Raw genomic sequence first — 23,755 nt, forward strand, 5'->3', positions numbered from 1 at the left:
AAGGGGTTACTCTCAGTTACTCAATACGGCAGTTGCTCTCAGTTACTCTGGATTTAAACCTGCAGAAGGATATTCCATTCATAAAGAAGTTACCCCCAGTTACTCAGGATTTAAACCGTGACAAGGATATTCCATTCAAAAAGGAGTTACACTCAGTTACTCATGATTTAAACCTGGAGAAGGATATTCCATTAAAAAATGAGTTACAGTCAGTTACTCATGATTTAAACCTGGAGATGGATATCCCATTCATACAGTAGTTACTCTCAGTTACTCGTGATTTAAACATGGCGAAGGATATTCCATTCATAAAGGAGTTACTTTCAGTTACTCGTGATTTAAAACTGCAGAAGTATATTCCATTCATAAAGGAATTACTCTCAGTTACTCAGTATTTAAACCTGGAGAAGGATATTCCATTCATATAGGAGTTACTGTCAGTTACTCAGGATTTTAACCTGGAGAAGGATATTCCATTCATAAAGGAGTTATTCTCAGTTACTCATGATTTAAACCTGGAGAAGGATATTGCATTCATAAAGGAGTTACTCTCAGTTACTCGTGATTTAATCCTGGAGGAGGATATTCCATTCATAAAGGAGTTACTTTCAGTTACTCATGATTTAAACCTGGAGAAGGATATTGCATTCATAAAGGAGTTACTATCAGTTACTCATAATTTAAACCTGGAGAAAGATATTCCATTTGGAAATTAGTTACTCTCAGTTACTCATGATTTAAACTTGGAGAAGGATATTCCATTCATAAAGGAGTTGCTCTCAGTTATTCATGATTTAAACCTGGAAAAGGATATTCCATTCAGAAATGAGTTACTCTCAGTTACTCATGATTTAAACTTGGAGAAAGATATTCCATTCATAAAGGAGTTACTCTCAGTTACTCATAAAGGAGTTACTCACAGTTACTTGGGATATAAACCTGCAGAAGGATATTCCATTCATAAAGAAGTTACCCCCAGTTACTCATGATTTAAACCGTGACAAGGATGTTCCATTCATAAAGGAGTTACTCTCAGTTAGTCATAAAGGCGTTACTCTCAGTTACTCATGATTTAAACCGGCAGAAGGATATTCCATTCATAAAGACGTTACCCCCAGTTAGTCATGGTTTAAACCGTGACACGGATATTCCATTAATAAAGGCGTTACTCTCAGTTACTCATGATTTAAACCTGGAGAAGGATATTCCATTCATAAAGTAGGTACTCTCAGTAACTCATGATTTAAACTTGGAGAAGGATATTCCATTCATAAAGGGGTTACTCTCAGTTACTCAATACGGCAGTTGCTCTCAGTTACTCTGGATTTAAACCTGCAGAAGGATATTCCATTCATAAAGAAGTTACCCCCAGTTACTCAGGATTTAAACCGTGACAAGGATATTCCATTCAAAAAGGAGTTACACTCAGTTACTCATGATTTAAACCTGGATAAGGATATTCCATTCAAAAATGAGTTACAGTCAGTTACTCGTGATTTAAACCTGCAGATGTTTATTCCATTCATAAAGGAGTTACTCTCAGTTACTCGTGATTTAAACCTGGAGAAGGATATTCCATTGATAAAGGAGTTACTCTCAGTTACTCGTGATTTAAACCTGGAGGAGGATATTCCATTCATAAAGGAGTTACTCTCATTTACTTGTGATTTAAACCTGGAGAAGGATATTCCATTCATAAAGGAGTTACTCTCAGTTGCTCATAATTTAAACCTGAAGACGATATTCCATTCATAAAGAAGTTACCCCCAGTTACTCAGGATTTAAACCGTGACAAGGATATTCCATTCAAAAAGGAGTTACACTCAGTTACTCATGATTTAAACCTGGAGAAGGATATTCCATTCAAAAATGAGTTACAGTCAGTTACTCGTGATTTAAACCTGCAGATGTTTATTCCATTCATAAAGGAGTTACTCTCAGTTACTCGTGATTTAAACCTGGAGAAGGATATTCCATTGATAAAGGAGTTACTCTCAGTTACTCGTGATTTAAACCTGGAGGAGGATATTCCATTCATAAAGGAGTTACTCTCATTTACTTGTGATTTAAACTTGGAGAAAGATATTCCATTCATAAAGGAGTTACTCTCAGTTACTCATAAAGGAGTTACTCACAGTTACTTGGGATATAAACCTGCAGAAGGATATTCCATTCATAAAGAAGTTACCCCCAGTTACTCATGATTTAAACCGTGACAAGGATGTTCTATTCATAAAGGAGTTACTCTCAGTTAGTCATAAAGGCGTTACTCTCAGTTACTCATGATTTAAACCAGCAGAAGGATATTCCATTCATAAAGACGTTACCCCCAGTTAGTCATGGTTTAAACCGTGACACGGATATTCCATTAATAAAGGCGTTACTCTCAGTTACTCATGATTTAAACCTGGAGAAGGATATTCCATTCATAAAGTAGTTACTCTCAGTAACTCATGATTTAAACTTGGAGAAGGATATTCCATTCATAAAGGGGTTACTCTCAGTTACTCAATACGGCAGTTGCTCTCAGTTACTCTGGATTTAAACCTGCAGAAGGATATTCCATTCAAAAAGAAGTTACCCCCAGTTACTCAGGATTTAAACCGTGACAAGGATATTCCATTCAAAAAGGAGTTACACTCAGTTACTCATGATTTAAACCTGGAGAAGGATATTCCATTCAAAAATGAGTTACAGTCAGTTACTCGTGATTTAAACCTGCAGATGTTTATTCCATTCATAAAGGAGTTACTCTCAGTTACTCGTGATTTAAACCTGGAGAAGGATATTCCATTGATAAAGGAGTTACTCTCAGTTACTCGTGATTTAAACCTGGAGGAGGATATTCCATTCATAAAGGAGTTACTCTCATTTACTTGTGATTTAAACCTGGAGAAGGATATTCCATTCATAAAGGAGTTACTCTCAGTTGCTCATGATTTAAACTTGGAGAAGGATATTGCATTCATAAAGGAGTTACTCTCAGTTACTCAGGAATGAAACCTGGAGAAGGATATTGCATTCATAATGGAGCTACTATCAGTTAATCATGATTTAAACCTGGAGAATGATATTCCATTCAGAAATGAGTTACTCTCAGTTACTCATGATTTAAACCTGGAGAAGGATATTCCATTCATAAAGTAGTTACTCTCAGTAACTCATGATTTAAACTTGGAGAAGGATATTCCATTCATAAAGGGGTTACTCTCATCTACTCAATACGGCAGTTGCTCTCAGTTACTCTGGATTTAAACCTGCAGAAGGATATTCCATTCATAAAGAAGTTACCCCCAGTTACTCAGGATTTAAACCGTGACAAGGATATTCCATTCAAAAAGGAGTTACACTCAGTTACTCATGATTTAAACCTGGAGAAGGATATTCCATTCAAAAATGAGTTACAGTCAGTTACTCGTGATTTAAACCTGCAGATGTTTATTCCATTCATAAAGGAGTTACTCTCAGTTACTCGTGATTTAAACCTGGAGAAGGATATTCCATTGATAAAGGAGTTACTCTCAGTTACTCGTGATTTAAACCTGGAGGAGGATATTCCATTCATAAAGGAGTTACTGTCATTTATTTGTGATTTAAACCTGGAGAAGGATATTCCATTCATAAAGGAGTTACTCTCAGTTGCTCATGATTTAAACCTGAAGACGATATTCCATCCAGAAATGAGTTACTCTCAGTTACTCATGATTTAAACTTGGAGAAGGATATTGCATTCATAAAGGAGTTACTCTCAGTTACTCAGGAATGAAACCTGGAGAAGGATATTGCATTCATAATGGAGCTACTATCAGTTAATCATAATTTAAACCTGGAGAATGATATTCCATTCTGAAATGAGTTACTCTCAGTTACTCATGATTTAAACTTGGAGAAGGATATTCCATTCATAAAGGAGTTATCCCCAGTTACTCATGATTTAAACCTGGAGAAGGATATTCCATTCATAAAGTAGTTACTCTCAGTTACTCATGATTTAAAACTGGAGAAGATTATTCCATTCAAAAAGGGGTTACTCTCAGTTACTCATGATTTAAACTTGCCGAAGAATATTCCATTCATAAAGGAGTTTATCTCAGTTACCCATAAAGGAGTTACTCTCAGTTACTCAGGATTTAAACCGTGACAAGGATATTCCATTCATATAGGAGTTACCCTCAGTTACTCAGGATTTAAACCTGTAGAAGAATATTCCATTCACAAAGGAGTTACTCTCGGTTACTCGTGATTTAAACCTGCACAAGTATATTCCATTCATAAAGGAGTTACTCTCGGTTACTTGTGATTTAAACCTGGAGGAGGATATTCCATTTGTAAAGGAGTTACTCTCAATTACTCATGATTTAAACCTGGAGAGGATATTCCATTGATAAAGGAGTTACTCTCAGTTACTCGTGATTTAAACCTGGAGGAGGATATTCCATTCATAAAGGAGTTACTCTCATTTACTTTTGATTTAAACCTGGAGAATGATATTCCATTCATAAAGGAGTTACTCTCAGTTGCTCATAATTTAAACCTGAAGACGCTATTCCATTCATAAAGAAGTTACCCCCAGTTACTCAGGATTTAAACCGTGACAAGGATATTCCATTCAAAAAGGAGTTACACTCAGTTACTCATGATTTAAACCTGGAGAAGGATATTCCATTCAAAAATGAGTTACAGTCAGTTACTCGTGATTTAAACCTGCAGATGTTTATTCCATTCATAAAGGAGTTACTCTCAGTTACTCGTGATTTAAACCTGGAGAAGGATATTCCATTGATAAAGGAGTTACTCTCAGTTACTCGTGATTTAAACCTGGAGGAGGATATTCCATTCATAAAGGAGTTACTCTCATTTACTTGTGATTTAAACTTGGAGAAAGATATTCCATTCATAAAGGAGTTACTCTCAGTTACTCATAAAGGAGTTACTCACAGTTACTTGGGATATAAACCTGCAGAAGGATATTCCATTCATAAAGAAGTTACCCCCAGTTACTCATGATTTAAACCGTGACAAGGATGTTCTATTCATAAAGGAGTTACTCTCAGTTAGTCATAAAGGTGTTACTCTCAGTTACTCATGATTTAAACCGGCAGAAGGATATTCCATTCATAAAGACGTTACCCCCAGTTAGTCATGGTTTAAACCGTGACACGGATATTCCATTAATAAAGGCGTTACTCTCAGTTACTCATGATTTAAACCTGGAGAAGGATATTCCATTCATAAAGTTGTTACTCTCAGTAACTCATGATTTAAACTTGGAGAAGGATATTCCATTCATAAAGGGGTTACTCTCAGTTACTCAATACGGCAGTTGCTCTCAGTTACTCTGGATTTAAACCTGCAGAAGGATATTCCATTCATAAAGAAGTTACCCCCAGTTACTCAGGATTTAAACCGTGACAAGGATATTCCATTCAAAAAGGAGTTACACTCAGTTACTCATGATTTAAACCTGGAGAAGGATATTCCATTCAAAAATGAGTTACAGTCAGTTACTCGTGATTTAAACCTGCAGATGTTTATTCCATTCATAAAGGAGTTACTCTCAGTTACTCGTGATTTAAACCTGGAGGAGGATATTCCATTCATAAAGGAGTTACTCTCATTTACTTGTGATTTAAACCTGGAGAAGGATATTCCATTCATAAAGGAGTTACTCTCAGTTGCTCATGATTTAAACCTGAAGACGATATTCCATCCAGAAATGAGTTACTCTCAGTTACTCATGATTTAAACTTGGAGAAGGATATTGCATTCATAAAGGAGTTACTCTCAGTTACTCAGGAATGAAACCTGGAGAAGGATATTGCATTCATAATGGAGCTACTATCAGTTAATCATGATTTAAACCTGGAGAATGATATTCCATTCAGAAATGAGTTACTCTCAGTTACTCATGATTTAAACCTGGAGAAGTATATTCCATTCATAAAGTAGTTACTCTCAGTAACTCATGATTTAAACTTGGAGAAGGATATTCCATTCATAAAGGGGTTACTCTCATCTACTCAATACGGCAGTTGCTCTCAGTTACTCTGGATTTAAACCTGCAGAAGGATATTCCATTCATAAAGAAGTTACCCCCAGTTACTCAGGATTTAAACCGTGACAAGGATATTCCATTCAAAAAGGAGTTACACTCAGTTACTCATGATTTAAACCTGGAGAAGGATATTCCATTCAAAAATGAGTTACAGTCAGTTACTCGTGATTTAAACCTGCAGATGTTTATTCCATTCATAAAGGAGTTACTCTCAGTTACTCGTGATTTAAACCTGGAGAAGGATATTCCATTGATAAAGGAGTTACTCTCAGTTACTCGTGATTTAAACCTGGAGGAGGATATTCCATTCATAAAGGAGTTACTCTCATTTATTTGTGATTTAAACCTGGAGAAGGATATTCCATTCATAAAGGAGTTACTCTCAGTTGCTCATGATTTAAACCTGAAGACGATATTCCATCCAGAAATGAGTTACTCTCAGTTACTCATGATTTAAACTTGGAGAAGGATATTGCATTCATAAAGGAGTTACTCTCAGTTACTCAGGAATGAAACCTGGAGAAGGATATTGCATTCATAATGGAGCTACTATCAGTTAATCATGATTTAAACCTGGAGAATGATATTCCATTCTGAAATGAGTTACTCTCAGTTACTCATGATTTAAACTTGGAGAAGGATATTCCATTCATAAAGGAGTTATCCCCAGTTACTCATGATTTAAACCTGGAGAAGGATATTCCATTCGTAAAGTAGTTACTCTCAGTTACTCATGATTTAAAACTCGAGAAGATTATTCCATTCAAAAAGGGGTTACTCTCAGTTACTCATGATTTAAACTTGCCGAAGAATATTCCATTCATAAAGGAGTTTATCTCAGTTACCCATAAAGGAGTTACTCTCAGTTACTCAGGATTTAAACCGTGACAAGGATATTCCATTCATATAGGAGTTACCCTCAGTTACTCATGATTTAAACCTGTAGAAGAATATTCCATTCACAAAGGAGTTACTCTCGGTTACTCGTGATTTAAACCTGCACAAGTATATTCCATTCATAAAGGAGTTACTCGCAGTTACTCGTGATTTAAACCTGGAGAAGCATATTCCATTCATAAAGGAGTTACTCTCGGTTACTTGTGATTTAAACCTGGAGGAGGATATTCCATTTATAAAGGAGTTACTCTCAATTACTCATGATTTAAACCTGAAGAGGATATTCCATTCAGAAATGAGTTACTCTCAGTTACTCATGATTTAAACTTGGAGAAGGATATTCCATTCATAAAGGAGTTACTCTCAGTTATTCATGATTTAAACATGGAGAAGGATATTCCATTCATAAAGGAGTTACTTTCAGTTACTCGTGATTTAAACCTGCAGAAGGATATACCATTCATATAGGAGTTACTGTCAGTTAAACAGGATTTTAACCTGGAGAAGGATATTCCATTCATAAAGGAGTTACTCTCAGTAACTCATGATTTAAACTTGGAGAAGGATATTCCATTCATATAGGGGTTACTCTCAGTTACTCAATACGGCAGTTGCTCTCAGTTACTCTGGATTTAAACCTGCAGAAGGATATTCCATTCATAAAGAAGTTACCCCCAGTTTCTCAGGATTTAAACCGTGACAATGATATTCCATTCAAAAAGGAGTTACACTCAGTTACTCATGATTTAAACCTGGAGAGGATATTCCATCCAGAAATGAGTTACTCTCAGTTACTCATGATTTAAACTTGGAGAAGGATATTCCATTCATTAAGGAGTTACTCTCAGTTACTCGGGATTTAAACCTGCAGAAGGATATTCCATTCATAAATAAGTTACCTCCAGTTACTCATGATTTAAACCGTGACAAGGATATTCCATTAATGAAGGAGTTACTCTGAGTTACTCATGATTTAAACCTGGAGCAGGATATTCCATTCATAAAGTAGTTACTCTCAGTTACTCGTGATTTAAACATGCAGAAGGATATTCCATTCATAAAGGAGTTACTCTCAGCTACTCGTGATTTAAACCTGCAGAAGTATAATCCATTCATAAAGGAATTACTCTCAGTTACTCAGTATTTAAACCTGGAGAAGGATATTCCATTCATAAAAGAGTTACTCTCAGTTACTCGTGATTTAAACTTGGAGAAGGATATTCAATTCTCAAAGACGGTACTATGAGTTACTTTGAGTTACACCTGGATACAACTATTCCATTTATAAACAAGCTATTATGAGTTGGTTACAGTTAGTAATAGGAGTTTCTTTGCAACTCGAAAAGCTGGGTCAAGATTTAGGGCAATGGTTCTCGAACATTCCATCCCTGTATGTTTTTATTGGTGATTTATAAAGCGGTCAATGCTAGACTCCTCTCGCTTTTAAGCGCCAGACTAGAGATCGAAGCCATGTTGCACATCGTCTTGTTCTCAAGGAATGAGTGTTACCCCTGAACTAGCACCCTGGTCTATGGAAAATGAAGGTTGGTTAAAATAAATAATTGCTGAACAGATGTTCTTGTGAAGACTTTTGTGGTGGAATTACTTGGGCGTTCACGCCAATCAATGCTCACCTTGAGTTGCACTAGGTGCACGTCCACGTGCCGGCTCTCGGAGTCCTGCTGCACTGAGTAGGTGAGGTCCTGCACCCTCTTGGAGGTCCCACGCAGCCACGTCTCGATCTCTGGCAAGTGAAGGACAATCTTCCAGTCCGCCCCCGTGTGCAGAGGCGGAGGCTTCTCGTACCGCTGCCCGTGCTGGTCCATCTCAGCAGGCGGTGCTGCGTCCAGGCCGCTAGCCGCCAGGGAGCTCAGGTCATGCGACATCATGGGTGCGAGTGCTACACTCATGGCCGAAACTGAAATCTCAGCACCATACTCCTTCAGAAGAACGCTGCAGGAGATAAAGCAGAGAAAGCGGATGAGTTACATGCAGGGCTCAAATCCTAAAAAAAGGGGGGGACTCATTAACATACCAATTGAATGTGGCGTCACCAGAAATTAGCATATCAAAGTGCCCGCTGATAAAAAGTGGGGGGACTCCTGAAAAAAGTGGGGGGACTCCATCCCTTGACTTGAGCCCTGGTTGCATGCGTTAGTGGCACAAATGTGTTTCTACTGTGGAATCAGGGAGGGGCAAGACGATCAACATGGGGACATTTTGGACAACGCAAAAAATCTGATAGTCAGTAACATCATTATGACTTGTATAGCGTTCCGTTGCTGGCCGAAGTTAGGTCCGCAGTCAATAAATACCCTAATAACAATGATAATAATAATAATAATTGATGGGATAATAAATGGATATGTCATTTCCTGGTAGTTAATGGCCTGTTGGCAGCGTTAATGCACCATTTAATCAACCAATAGGAATAACAAGTTGCTAAGTAGATTGCTATAACATAAAGAATTGGAAATAATTAAAACAAAAGTGGTATTAAAACCATTAGAAAACATTTCATACTAGTGTGAACGCCTTTATAGATGGGCCAAAATGTGTGAGGAGAGACATTTTCAGAGTGTTAATATGTTATTCCTAATGCAACAGCTCCCTCAAGTGGTGACAACAGGCGAAGTGGGAAGTCTCTACTGCGCATGTCTGCATTGGACAAACACACATCTGCAGGGTAATTCATAGAAATCAGCGCACAAGTAGCGCACGCGGCTGACGCACAGCGTGCGCGTGCGATAGTCTGCGCCAGCCGCGTGCGCCAAAACCGAATCCGGCGCACAGCGTATTCATGGATTTTAGGCTCCCAAACCAGCCGTGGCGCAGAGTATCGCAGCGACCCTGCAGCAGCGCCAGTAACGCCCCCAAGAACGCCCTCGCGCAAGGAAAAGCCATCAAAATCGCTAAATCATCGCAAAGGGCTGCGCTAACCCTGTACCAGTTTACAGGGCTGCCAAACAAGGAACGCAAAGCGGGTAACGTGCATATCAGGGGTACGCGTGAAGTTATACACGCGATTAGCCAGGGTACGTGTATTACAGGGGTATGCGGGAAGTTTAACATGCGATTAGCCAGGGTACGTGTATTACAGGGGTATGCGGTAAGTTTAACATGCGATTAGCCAGGGTACGTGTATTACAGGGGTACGCGGCAAGTTAAACACGCGATTAGCCAGGGTACGTGTATTACAGGGGTACGCGGGAAGTTTAACACGCGATTGGCCAGGGTACGTGTATTACAGGGGTATGCGGGACGTTTAACACGCGATTAGCCAGGGTACGTGTATTACAGGGGTGCGCAGGAATTATCACACACGATTTGGCTGGGTACGTGTATTACAGGGGTGCGTGGGAATCATCACACGCGATTTGGCTGGGTACGTGTATTACAGGGGTACGCGGGAAGTTTAACACGCGATTAGCCAGGGTACGTGTATTACAGGGGTACGCGGGAAGTTTAACACGCGATTAGCCAGGGTACGTGTATTACAGGGGTATGCGGGAAGTTTAACATGCGATTAGCCAGGGTACGTGTATTACAGGGGTACGCGGGAAGTTTAACACGCGATTAGCCAGGGTACGTGTATTACAGGGGTACGCGGGAAGTTTAACACGCGATTGGCCAGGGTACGTGTATTACAGGGGTATGCGGGAAGTTTAACACGCGATTAGCCAGGGTACGTGTATTACAGGGGTGCGCAGGAATTATCACACGCGATTTGGCTGGGTACGTGTATTACAGGGGTGCGTGGGAATCATCACACGCGATTTGGCTGGGTACGTGTATTACAGGGGTGCGTGGGAAGTCACACGCGATTAGGCTGGGTGGGTCCTCACAGGTGTTCCCTGTACACCCTCCACGGCCCCTCCAGGCAGCCTACAAAACAGGGGACTACCCTGCACACCTGCTCATGTCCCCCTGCACCCCCACCCCCCAGCAGTGCAGGGGCAGCCTCCACTAGGCCCCCACCCATGCCTCCCACCACCCCCAACCCCCAGCAGTGCAGGGGCAGCCTCCACCAGGCCCCCACCCATGCCTCCCACCACCCCCAACCCCCAGCAGTGCAGGGGCAGCCTCCACCAGGCCCCCACCCATTTCTCCCACCACCCCCACCCCCCCGCCACCAGGGGCACCCTCCACCAGGCCCCCACCCATGTCTCCCACCACCCCCAACCCCCCGCCACCAGGGGCAGCCTCCACCAGGCCCCCACCCATGTCTCCCACCACCCCCACCCTCCCGCCACCAGGGGCAGCCTCCACCAGGCCCCCACCCATGCCTCCCACCACCCCCAACCCCCAGCAGTGCAGGGGCAGCCTCCACCAGGCCCCCACCCATGCCACCCACCACCCCCAACCCCCGGCAGTGCAGGGGCAGCCTCCACCAGGCCCCCACCCATGCCTCCCACCACCCCCAACCCCCAGCAGTGCAGGGGCAGCCTCCACCAGGCCCCCACCCATGCCTCCCACCACCCCCAACCCCCAGCAGTGCAGGGGCAGCCTCCACCAGGCCCCCACCCATGTCTCCCACCACCCCCACCCCCCCGCCACCAGGGGCACCCTCCACCAGGCCCCCACCCATGTCTCCCACCACCCCCAACCCCCCGCCACCAGGGGCAGCCTCCACCAGGCCCCCACCCATGTCTCCCACCACCCCCACCCTCCCGCCACCAGGGGCAGCCTCCACCAGGCCCCCACCCATGCCTCCCACCACCCCCAACCCCCAGCAGTGCAGGGGCAGCCTCCACCAGGCCCCCACCCATGCCTCCCACCACCCCCAACCCCCAGCAGTGCAGGGGCAGCCTCCACCAGGCCCCCACCCATGCCTCCCACCACCCCCAACCCCCAGCAGTGCAGGGGCAGCCTCCACCAGGCCCCCACCCATGTCTCCCACCACCCCCACCCCCCCCGCCACCAGGGGCACCCTCCACCAGGCCCCCACCCATGCCTCCCACCACCCCCAACCCCCAGCAGTGCAGGGGCAGCCTCCACCAGGCCCCCACCCATGTCTCCCACCACCCCCACCCCCCCCCGCCACCAGGGGCACCCTCCACCAGGCCCCCACCCATGTCTCCCACCACCCCCAACCCCCCGCCACCAGGGGCAGCCTCCACCAGGCCCCCACCCATGTCTCCCACCACCCCCACCCTCCCGCCACCAGGGGCAGCCTCCACCAGGCCCCCACCCATGCCTCCCACCACCCCCAACCCCCAGCAGTGCAGGGGCAGCCTCCACCAGGCCCCCACCCATGCCTCCCACCACCCCCAACCCCCAGCAGTGCAGGGGCAGCCTCCACCAGGCCCCCACCCATGCCTCCCACCACCCCCAACCCCCAGCAGTGCAGGGGCAGCCTCCACCAGGCCCCCACCCATTTCTCCCACCACCCCCACCCCCCCGCCACCAGGGGCACCCTCCACCAGGCCCCCACCCATGTCTCCCACCACCCCCACCCTCCCGCCACCAGGGGCAGCCTCCACCAGGCCCCCACCCATGTCTCCCACCACCCCCAACCCCCCGCCACCAGGGGCAGCCTCCACCAGGCCCCCACCCATGTCTCCCACCACCCCCACCCTCCCGCCACCAGGGGCAGCCTCCACCAGGCCCCCACCCATGTCTCCCACCACCCCCAACCCCCCGCCACCAGGGGCAGCCTCCACCAGGCCCCCACCCATGCCTCCCACCACCCCCAACCCCCAGCAGTGCAGGGGCAGCCTCCACCAGGCCCCCACCCATGCCTCCCACCACCCCCAACCCCCAGCAGTGCAGGGGCAGCCTCCACCAGGCCCCCACCCATGCCTCCCACCACCCCCAACCCCCAGCAGTGCAGGGGCAGCCTCCACCAGGCCCCCACCCATGCCTCCCACCACCCCCAACCCCCAGCAGTGCAGGGGCAGCCTCCACCAGGCCCCCACCCATGTCTCCCACCACCCCCAACCCCCTGCCACCAGGGGCAGCCTCCACCAGGCCCCCACCCATGTCTCCCACCACCCCCACCCTCCCGCCACCAGGGGCAGCCTCCACCAGGCCCCCACCCATGCCTCCCACCACCCCCAACCCCCAGCAGTGCAGGGGCAGCCTCCACCAGGCCCCCACCCATTTCTCCCACCACCCCCACCCCCCCGCCACCAGGGGCACCCTCCACCAGGCCCCCACCCATGTCTCCCACCACCCCCACCCTCCCGCCACCAGGGGCAGCCTCCACCAGGCCCCCACCCATGTCTCCCACCACCCCCAACCCCCCGCCACCAGGGGCAGCCTCCACCAGGCCCCCACCCATGTCTCCCACCACCCCCACCCTCCCGCCACCAGGGGCAGCCTCCACCAGGCCCCCACCCATGCCTCCCACCACCCCCAACCCCCAGCAGTGCAGGGGCAGCCTCCACCAGGCCCCCACCCATGCCTCCCACCACCCCCAACCCCCAGCAGTGCAGGGGCAGCCTCCACCAGGCCCCCACCCATGCCTCCCACCACCCCCAACCCCCAGCAGTGCAGGGGCAGCCTCCACCAGGCCCCCACCCATGTCTCCCACCACCCCCAACCCCCTGCCACCAGGGGCAGCCTCCACCAGGCCCCCACCCATGTCTACCACCACCCCCACCCTCCCGCCACCAGGGGCAGCCTCCACCAGGCCCCCACCCATGTCTCCCACCACCCCCAACCCCCCGCCACCAGGGGCAGCCTCCACCAGGCCCCCACCCATGCCTCCCACCACCCCCAACCCCCAGCAGTGCAGGGGCAGCCTCCACCAGGCCCCCACCCATGCCTCCCACCACCCCCAACCCCCAGCAGTGCAGGGGCAGCCTCCACCAGGCCCCCACCCATGCCTCCCACCACCCCCAACCCCCAGCAGTGCAGGGGCAGCCTCCACCAGGCCCCCACCCATGTCTCCCACCACCCCCAACCCCCTGCCACCAGGGGCAGCCTCCACCAGGCCCCCACCCATGTCTACCACCACCCCCACCCTCCCGCCACCAGGGGCAGCCTCCACCAGGCCCCCACCCATGTCTCCCACCACCCCCAACCCCCCGCCACCAGGGGCAGCCTCCACCAGGCCCCCACCCATGTCTCCCAACACCCCCACCCACCAGCACTGTGGGGCACGTGGCCAGCAGGCAGTCAGGCAGCAGCAGATGGCAGGTGGGAGCGTGCTCAGGGCTCTGGGGGGCAGTAATTTGGCCTCCTGGCCAGGAGCGTGGTCTCTCGTGTGTGAACGCGTGGACAGCCTGATGGGGAGTGAAATCCCACACGTCAGCAAAGGCCCTTAGCGCGTAAACCCGTCAACAGCATATGCGCGCCTATAGTCACCTGCACGTGCAGGAAATTGTTGCGTGACACGTCCCAGTGTCAAAGCGTGTGATTGGTGAAAATGGATCTACACGTAGAAGTGACAAAGCGTGTGATTGGTGAAAATGGATCTACACGCAGAAGTGACAAAGCGTGTGATTGGTGAAAATGGATCTACACGTAGAAGTGACAAAGCGTGTGATTGGTGAAAATGGATCTACACGCAGAAGTGACAAAGCGTGTGATTGGTGAAAATGGATCTACACGCAGGAGTGACAAAGCGTGTGATTGGTGAACGTACACGCCGCGTAAGTGACGCTGAACGTGTGGGCCTGTATATAAGGTACATGTAGAACACCATTTCCTTGTACGTGCTTTTCGTGGAGAGCGAGTGGGTGAATTCTGTACTTCTTGTCGTTTCACACGCGATTTACTTCACGGCGTTTCCAGTTCGTATTCCCTGTTACCTCTGACAGCTTTTTCTCTTTTTTCTCTTTTACTGGTTTACCTGGGCCTGTTCCCTCAAACAGTGTCCCCTTCTACTGTTGTCCTGTCTTCTCAGACAGCGTACACATCTTCTTTTGGCGGGGGTTTAGCCAGCCAAACGCGCTCATTTTTCACGCTCTTTTACCTGGCAGACGGTGAGTCACGCAAGTATCCAACTTCTGTGCTTGCCCCGTGTGTAGCCTACCCCTTCAGAGGTCATTCTAGGCTGCGTGTGACACGCATACGTTCATTCTTGTGTTACTGGGTGCCACAGCGTAGTGCAGGTTTTTCTTTCTGCACACGTGGTCTAGGAGGGGTTGCGTGCACGTCATCTCCCTTTTTTGGGCCTCCTGTGCGTTGCGTGACCCGTCATCTATCCCCAGGGGTTACAATCAGCCGTGCTAGAGCACTAGGGTACAATTACCATCTGGTACCCAACCCCTTTGACCCCCAATTGGCCAGGACAATTGTCTACAGCCACTCCCATACGCACATTAATATCAGTGCCATGGCTGGGAGGCGAGGATTCCGTAAGGGTGGCAAAGGTGGAAGAGCCACAAGTGGTGGCCGTGGTGGATCCGGTAGGGGACGTGGTCGTAACTTGCAGGGTGAGCCTGTCCCCCCATGTGTGGAGGACCAGTCAAGGGCACCCATCATCCCTCCCCCTCCCCCCCTCCCCCCCTCCCGTTGAGGCTGAAGTGGCTGACACCATCCATGCTCAGCCCTTGTTGGACCAGCCCATTGTGGCACCAGACCTGGCTGACTCCATGGCTGACTTCCAGGTCAGCAGGGCTACGACACGTGCGCTGGTGCACGTTGATGCCATCATGCCACGTGGATCTGGGGCAGCAAGGTCATCTGCTGCACCAAGGAGGCAGGGCGGAGAGGCTGCAGGGGCAGCTGCGGCTCCATCCACCCCAGCCCTCACACACCCAGCCAGGACAGTGTCGGTCCTAGTCCATGCTGCTGACATTCCCCCTGGCACCATCACACTAGAGCCAATGCCTGCACCAACTCCCATGCTGAGTGTGCAATCCCACACTCCTGATACAGAGTCCACCAGGGCTCCTGCCCCTAGTGTCCAGAGCGGCGCAGGACACTCAGGATCACCACCACCTTCCAAGCGGAAGAGGAAGAGTGCTCGTCCGGCACAGGCTGATGCCCCAGACACGGCTACACAGTCCGGCCCGTCCAGGAAGCCCAGCTTCACGGATGACGAACTGAATGCACTTGTCGAGTATGTGTCCGGACATGACAACGAGATGGTCATTGTTGCAGGATCCAAGACCACACCTGCACAACGCCAGGCACACTGGCAGACCGTTCCGGACATCGTAAGTGCCCTTGGAATCGTGAGGCGCACAGCCAATGATTGCTATAAGCGCTGGAATGACCTAAAGCGCAGGGCAAAGAGTAAGCTGGAATCAAGTCATGCCGCAACTCCAGTGACTGGAGGTGGGTCTCCAGTAGTAGACATGGAACTCACTCCACATGAGTCAGTCGCTGGGACCTACGTCACGGAGGAACAGATCCAAGGCGTGGGAGATCTGGCTGATTACGAGGCATTGTCCGGTGAGTGCACATGCATGTGTGTGTCATCCATGTGCATGGTGTGTGTGTGAGGGCTTCTGTTCGGGTGCCAGGTGAGAGTGTGTGCGCCTGAGTCGTATGGGTCAGCCATGTGCTTCATGCAATCCTTCCTGCGCAGCTGCATTTGGCCATAGCAGTATCCCTTCTGCCAACAGTAGACATCTAGCACAACTGCACGCCAGTTGCCCTTGAAGTGTCACCTTGACACAACATATTTGCTTCTTTTTCACTGTTCATTCAGTCAGTTTGTTTGCATTCCACCACTTTCACTAGGCATGTCGCTGTCCACTAGTCACATGTCTGACATGGGTATGGTAAAGTGGAGTGACTTTGTTACCTGGATATCATTTGTACACACATGTCCCTGTGCAATTGGACCATTTCAGACTGGCAGCTCCAGGTGAAAAATCTGACCTGTTAGAATCAGAAAAGCTATTACATGCGGGAACTGGACTGAATGAATAGGTGCTTCCCTCCTCTCCATCTTCACTCAATAGCAATGGCACATGCCATCTGTGTGATGGCATGTGTGTTTCACCTGCCAATCACAGGCCAATGTGTGATGCCACTGCCAGGCAGCATGCAGAAAATTTGTTCATCTTCCATCTTGGTGTCATCAGTGTGTGCCATTTGCCTGCACTTCATACGCAGTGAGGGTGCATGCATGGGAGGGTTTTAGTCATGTGGGACATGTGTCAATCAAGTACTGGTTCTCTTGCTTCTCAGCCCTCAATGTGTGCCATGGTGCTAATGCCTGTTTTCATTTCTTTGTTTTCATGTCTTTGCAGGGGAAGACGCACCTGATACTGCTGGGGTTGTGGAGATGGTGCAGACCCAGGAGGTGTCCCAGGGCCGACCAACCACCAGTGAGGGACGTGGTGTGGTGGTGGGGGAGAACCCACAAGTGCTGCAGGTCGTGCTCTCAAGGGGTGTCTCTGGCTGCACCCCCCCGAGCTGTACTCAGGTGTTGATTCGGATGAGACCTACGTGCCGTCGCAGGTGAGTGTTCCAGGGAGGGATTCTGTTCTGTCTCACCCACCTGCACCAGGGTCAGTACCCTCCATGGGGATGTCAGTGTTGGCAGCTACGCCTTCGGTGGTTACGGATGCAGGGTCACACTCCGCGACATCTGATCCTGTTCCTGGGCCAGCAGATCAGAGGGGGAATGCAGTCCTGCAGCCTCAGGCATTGCCGGCACAGCAAGGCGCAGTTCGCCTTGCCCCAGACAGGTGTGGTGCCCGCCGACGTGGTGGCCGTACGCCACCCGGCAATACCGCATGGGAGCAATCCATTTACGGTATGGCTACCCAACAGGCTGCATCATCCGAGATGATGGCTCAGGCCATGGATAGGGTGGCCACTTCCATTGTCCCCCCAGAAAGGCTGATGGAGCGACTAGAGCAGGCAACCGACTCCATCTGCCAGTCACACAGGGAGGACATGTTGGGGTCCAACAGGGACAGGCGGGCGGCACTGGCGACTCTGCAGGAGGCCATCTCCATTGAGTCCCAGGGCCACAGGGAAGCCCTGAGGCAGGAGCTCCTTCACCTCAGGACGACTCTTGTTGAGCTTGAGGCTTCAACACACCAAAGGACAGAACAGCAGCTGGAGCGTCTCACCCGTACGCTCTCAGCTGAGATGCAGGCAACGAGGGCGGAGGTCCGGGCATCCCGTGAGTTGTTGCATGGGGACCTCCGCACACTCATCCTCCAGAACCAGACCTACCACACCCGCATGCTTGCAGCCATGGAGGAGCAGACTAGGGCCTTGCGTGGGCTGCCTCCCATAGTGCAACCACCTCCGGATGCAGCTGCACAGGGTGATAATAGCGACAGCAGTGATACTCCCACAATAGGGTAGCCGTGTGGGCCATGAGCCCATGGAGGTGTTTTATCTTCCCAGGATCCACGCAGGTGGCTTCTGGTGTGCATCCTGTCCTCGGACCTCCTGGGTGGCCTCCCCAACCCCCCCGGGCCCATCAATGGCCATTTTTGATTGTTTCTTATTTTTATTTTTATTTTGAATTCTTTTATTCCCAATTTTTTTGGGACAATCTGTTGGCTTCGATCTGTTGGCTTCGATCTGTTGGCTTCGATCTGTTGGCTTCCGTGGTTCCTGTGGGCATACGCTGCATTGTGGCTGGGCACATGCAGGCTTGTAATGTATTTGGTTCAGATGCTTGGGTTTGAGTCACACACACCCCTCCTGCTTCCCGTTTCCATGGGCTTGCAAAGGGTGTGCCCAAGTGACAGTGAATTACACAGTGACGTTGGACTCCCATGAGCTGTGTGGCCAGTCTGTAGTCAATACTGTGTATACATTCATAGTGCATATTGCTGTTGTGTTGTACACTGCATGTTGCATTGATGTGTAACTCTTCTTCTGTGTCTACCTCCCAATTTGCAGGTCCCTTCCTCATGTCCACACAAGGACCTGTAGTCTGGAGATGGGGACCATGTTGGCAGCAGTGCACCTACAACTCTACATGGCGACAACACTGCACAGTTGGTAGTGGTGGGAGTGCAGGCATTTCCAGGTGGTGAGACTACTAATATGTAACATTTGTGATGTCATGTTAATGGTACTACGTGCTCAAGTATGTTGTTGGTCCGGCATTGCTGTGAGCATTTCAGGTGTTGCAGGTTTCTAATAGTGCCACTGTACATAGTGAGACTGATGTCATGTTGTGGGGATTACTTTGTTTACCTGCAATTAGCATGACATGGCACGGTGTGTCGTGTGGCGGTGCTGGGGTTGGGTTGGCTGACATGGCACTGTCCTCTTGTTGCATTTTGCAAGTGGGTATTCATTTTAGCTGCTTCAATGTGTAACTTCACAAAACTGCATTGGTGGTGTCTGTGTGGGTAGGGATGCACACATTGTGACACTTCCAGGTGAACAATCTCAGGCTGACATGGTATTCCCGGTTCATCCTCCAGACATTCAGGATCAGTGTCAGGTTGAGTCATCATTGATTGTCAGATGGAATGTGCCAGGGCAGTGTGCACTCCACAGGGGTGTGATTTCTATGTGAAGTAATTAGCCACTAGCTGTGTACGGGCTGCCTCCCCCCGTGCCCTTTCCCCTCCCATGCGCAGCGGCTGTGCATGTGGTTGGGGATGTGGGGCCACCACCATGTCCACGGCCAGGCCCCGGCGTGTTGCAACGTTGTGCAGGACACATGCTGCCACTATGATCCTGCACACTACTGGGGGAGCGTATAACAGCTGCCCGCCAGAACGGTCAAGGGAGCGAAAGCGTGACTTTAGCACTCCGAATGTGCGCTCCACTATGCCCCTGGTTGTAATGTGGGCTGTGTTATATCTTACCTGGGGTGGCGTGGTGGGGTTCCGAATTGGCGTCATCATGTGGGGGCTGAGAGGGTAGGCACTGTCCCCTGTGGAGGTGGTGATTGGTATCATTGGTGGGGTTGTGACCTTGCTCAGTATCCAACATGCATGCATGTGCAGTGGCATACATACTCACCAAGCAGCCATGTATCGCCATGCCGCCCAGCATCTATGTCCCGGCATAGGGTGGACATTCGGTAAATGAAGCTGTCGTGGGTGGACCCGGGATAGTTGGCATATACTGAGGTGATGATTCCCTTGGCATTACATACTACCTGCACGTTGATGGAATGCCAGTGCTTGCGGTTCCTATAGATGTGCTCTGATGCCCTGGGGGGACGTAGAGCCACATGGGTGCAGTCGATGGCACCTAGCACTTTGGGCAATCGTGCCACTCCGTAAAAATCCAGGGCGGCAGCATGCCTTTCTGCAGGTGTTCTGGGCAGGTATATGTGCCTGCGGACTGATGGGCGTGCAGTCATGATGTTCAAGACCTGGTGTAGGCAGCGTGACTGGGTGGCCTGTGACACCCCACCCACTATGGCACTTGTCCGCTGAAATGATCCAGTGGCTAAGAAGTGCAGTACATTGAGGACCTTCTCCAGGGGGCTGAGTGCTTGGGAGCACAGGGTGGGTGATGTGAGGTCATCCTCCCACTCACTCACCAGGTCCAGTATGATGTGTGGTGGAAACCTGTACCTCCCATACACCTGGTCATCAGGCATCCCGAAAAGGCTGGTTCTGGGTGTGAATATTCTGGCCCTGACTATCCTCCTCCTCCTCCTCCTTTGGTAGCCCACTGCCACTGCTGCTAGGAACGGTATGTTCATCCTGGCGTCTGAGCTTGTTATTGTTAAAGTCCGCAATTTTATGCTTTGCGCGTGTTCTAGGCGAGCGTGTGACCCGCGCACCCCTGGAATCCAGTTCCCAGTCCAATAGCGTGTGGAAATTCACACGCACCACGGGATACAGCGTGTGACCCGCGCACCCCTGGAATCCAGTTCCCAGTCCAATAGCGTGTGGAAATTCACACGCACCACGGGATACAGCGTGTGACCCGCGCACCCCTGGAATCCAGTTCCCAGTCCAATAGCGTGTGGAAATTCACACGCACCACGGGATACAGCGTGTGACCCGCGCACCCCTGGAATCCAGTTCCCAGTCCAATAGCGTGTGGAAATTCACACGCACCACGGGATACAGCGTGTGACCCGCGCACCCCTGGAATCCAGTTCCCAGTCCAATAGCGTGTGGAAATTCACACGCACCACGGGATACAGGTTCGCTGACGTACTTGCGTGTGTAAGTGGCCGCGCACCCATTAAATACACGTACATAGGCCAATCACGCGATGACACTCTGACGTGCAGTATTTCCACGTGTGTTCCGTCATCACGTGCTGAGTGGGGAACGCCCGTGCGGGTCACGTCAGACGCGCTTACGCGCTGAGGAACTCTGGTCCAATAGAATCGCGTATGCGTGCTGACGCGCTTACGCGCTAAGGGCCTTTCCTCGGATTTCACGCTGACGTGCAGGATTTTCACGTGCCAAATCACTCCGTATCAAGCTGGCCACCCAAAAACACACGGAACACCACGCTCCTGCCCAGAAGGCCGAGTTACTGCCCCCCAGTGCCCCGAGCAGCCTCCCACGTGCTATCTGCTGCTGCCTGCCTGCCTGCCTGCCTGCTGCCACCGTGCCCTGCCATTTGGTGCCTGCACATCAGCCATCTGCAGGGGTCCAGTTGCTGTGTCCACCCCTGCTGGAACTGAAGACTCCCAACTGGGATTACATCGCTCCACAGCCCAGCCCCAGGACCCAGTTGCCCACCCACACCTGCCTCTGGGGTTGCCATGTCGGGCACTTCCACATCTGGCACCAGTGGCAACCCCAGGCCAGAGGGGCAGAGGGGCACCAGCTTCACTGCCACCGAAGTTGGTGTCCTGGTGGAGCATGTCCTGGGGCAGTATGATGCCCTCTTTGGATCGTCCCGCGCCAGCAAGGAAGGACGGGAGAGGATCTGGGCCGACTGTGTGGTTGCCATCAACGCGGAGGGGGTGGCAACCCGCAACGTCCAGAAGATCAAGAAGCGCTGGGAGGACTTGAGGTCCAGGACCCTTGTGAAGGCCCGGCGCCTCGTGGAGGGGGGCCGGGGCCGCATGAGTTCCATCCAGAAGAGGGTCCTGGAACGCGTACGCCCAGCGCTCCACGCCCAGGTCCTTGAGAGGGAGGCCCGTCTGGAGTTGAGCGGTATGTGTCCAAGCATTACTGTGTGAGACAGGGCATGTTGCGGTGTGCTGGTTCTATGATACTTGCCTGTATGTGTGCCATGGGCCATGTATGCATGTATGTGTGCAGGGACATCATGGTAATGCATGTGCGACCAGTGATGTGTGACCCACATGGTTGTTGCATGTGTTGAAATGCGGCATGGGGAGCCCTATGCAGATTTTGGACATGAGAGCATGCCAGTCTCTGTACCTGGACATGGATGGGGGTGAAGGATGGGTGCTGATGCCAGGTACATATATGGTAGCCATGTCTGTGTGCCTGACCTGCGTGTCTGTGACTTGTGCATGCCATGGATGCATGACACATGTGTGTGACAATGCACAGATTCAGTGACGCACCCAACTTACCCTTGTTTCGCCTGTGTTCGGTGTGTTTGGGGCCAGATGGATGTGACTGAGGTGAAGTGTGTGCATGTGATATGCATGAGCCATGATGCATGTGAGTTACATATCATTGAATGTTTCTAGAGTCCATTGGACATGCATGGAAATATCCATGGCATGCACCATGCCTGTTCCTGTGTGTGTTTTGCCTGGACTGACCCATGTGTTGTGGAGGGACATGATGGAAGTGTACTTTGACAGTGGTGCTCATCTGCTATTGCTTCCTGTCTAGGGGACCATTGTACAGTAGCCTGATGCTTGTGTCCTTTGTCTCCCTCTACGCAGCGGCTAGTGAAGGAGAGGGCGGAGACGGCGCTGTGGAGCAAGGCGGCGGGGATGCCCCCACGGCTGCAGCGGAAGGGGTGGGTGAGCCCCCACAGGGGCCTGCTACGGCGGGAGACGGTGAGGAGCCATCCAGGTTGGTGGTTTGCACAGAGGAGGAGGAGGCCGACACTGGTGCACACATGGGGCCTGGTGGGAGCATCCCTGCTGGTGCAAGTGGTGCAGTCCAGGGCCAGGGGCAGGAGGCAGCACAGGTCACCGTGGAGGGGCCTGTGCATGTCACTGTCCCTGACCCTGTGAGTGCACCACCATGCACCAGCAGGGATGCCCCGTCCCAGGCCCGTCCGCAGGTAGAGGGGATGTCCATGTCACCTGACTCCCCTCCACCTGCGGACGTGGTAACCCCTGGCCGCGTGGAGAAGGTCCTGATTGGGGTCGCGATGCGCACGGCTGTGATTCGTGATGACGTGCGTGCTTCCCGGGAGGAGCACGCACGTCATCACGAAGTGCACCGTGCCGACGTGGCCCAATTGGGATCGGCCATGTTCGGGGGTTTCCTGCATGTGTTGGCCAATCTGACGGCCCTCTCCTCCTCAGTGCAGGCTATCCACCGGTCGTTCTCCTTGCCGTCTTCCGGCCCAGATGCCACCAGGGCCCCCTGTGGACCTGCCCCGACCAATGCAGCCAGCTCGGTGGGGATCCCATCCCTGCCACAGTTGGGAGTCGGAGGTCCAGCAGGGGTGGACAACACAGCAAGTGGACCCCAGCAGATGGAAGTTGTGACGGCATCATCGGGCAGGGCACGTGCACGACGGCGTCGGTGGTTTCCATCAGCCTGGATGCCGTCGTGCTGGCAGAGGCAGTGGCGTCGGAGGCAGCAGCGGGCTCGACGTGGGAGGCATCATGGCTCGGGGCCATCAAGATCCGAGGGGCAGGCATCGGCCGGAGGGCAGGGCAACCCTGGGATGGTGGTGTGTTCCGTGTGGGAGGAGTTTGGCCAGCGGATAGGTGCGGAGCGGCAGCGGGCGGAAGAGGAGCGGCTCGCCATGGTCAGGGCGGAGTTCTCCATGCGTCGGGCATTGAGGCGGGCTGAGTGCCTCGAGGAAGCTCGCAGGGAGTTTGAGGTGGAC

At 50.8% G+C, this 23,755-nt stretch overlaps 1 protein-coding gene across 1 annotated transcript in view; it reads right to left on the reverse strand.

Annotated features, from left to right (window-relative positions):
• The window catches only part of AKAP6 (A-kinase anchoring protein 6), a 1,117,075-nt gene that overhangs the window by 908,891 nt on the left and 184,429 nt on the right, over window positions 1-23,755 (reverse strand). The window contains exon 2 of the mRNA XM_069638465.1: window positions 8,587-8,905. Within this exon, the coding sequence (XP_069494566.1) occupies window positions 8,587-8,862 (276 nt within the window). The 5' untranslated portion in view covers window positions 8,863-8,905. The remainder of the gene's footprint in view (window positions 1-8,586; window positions 8,906-23,755) is intronic.

This window comes from Ambystoma mexicanum, chromosome 14 (assembly GCF_040938575.1).
Source record: "Ambystoma mexicanum isolate Mex_15411 chromosome 14, UKY_AmexF1_1, whole genome shotgun sequence".
Classification (NCBI taxonomy): Eukaryota; Metazoa; Chordata; class Amphibia; order Caudata; family Ambystomatidae; genus Ambystoma; species Ambystoma mexicanum.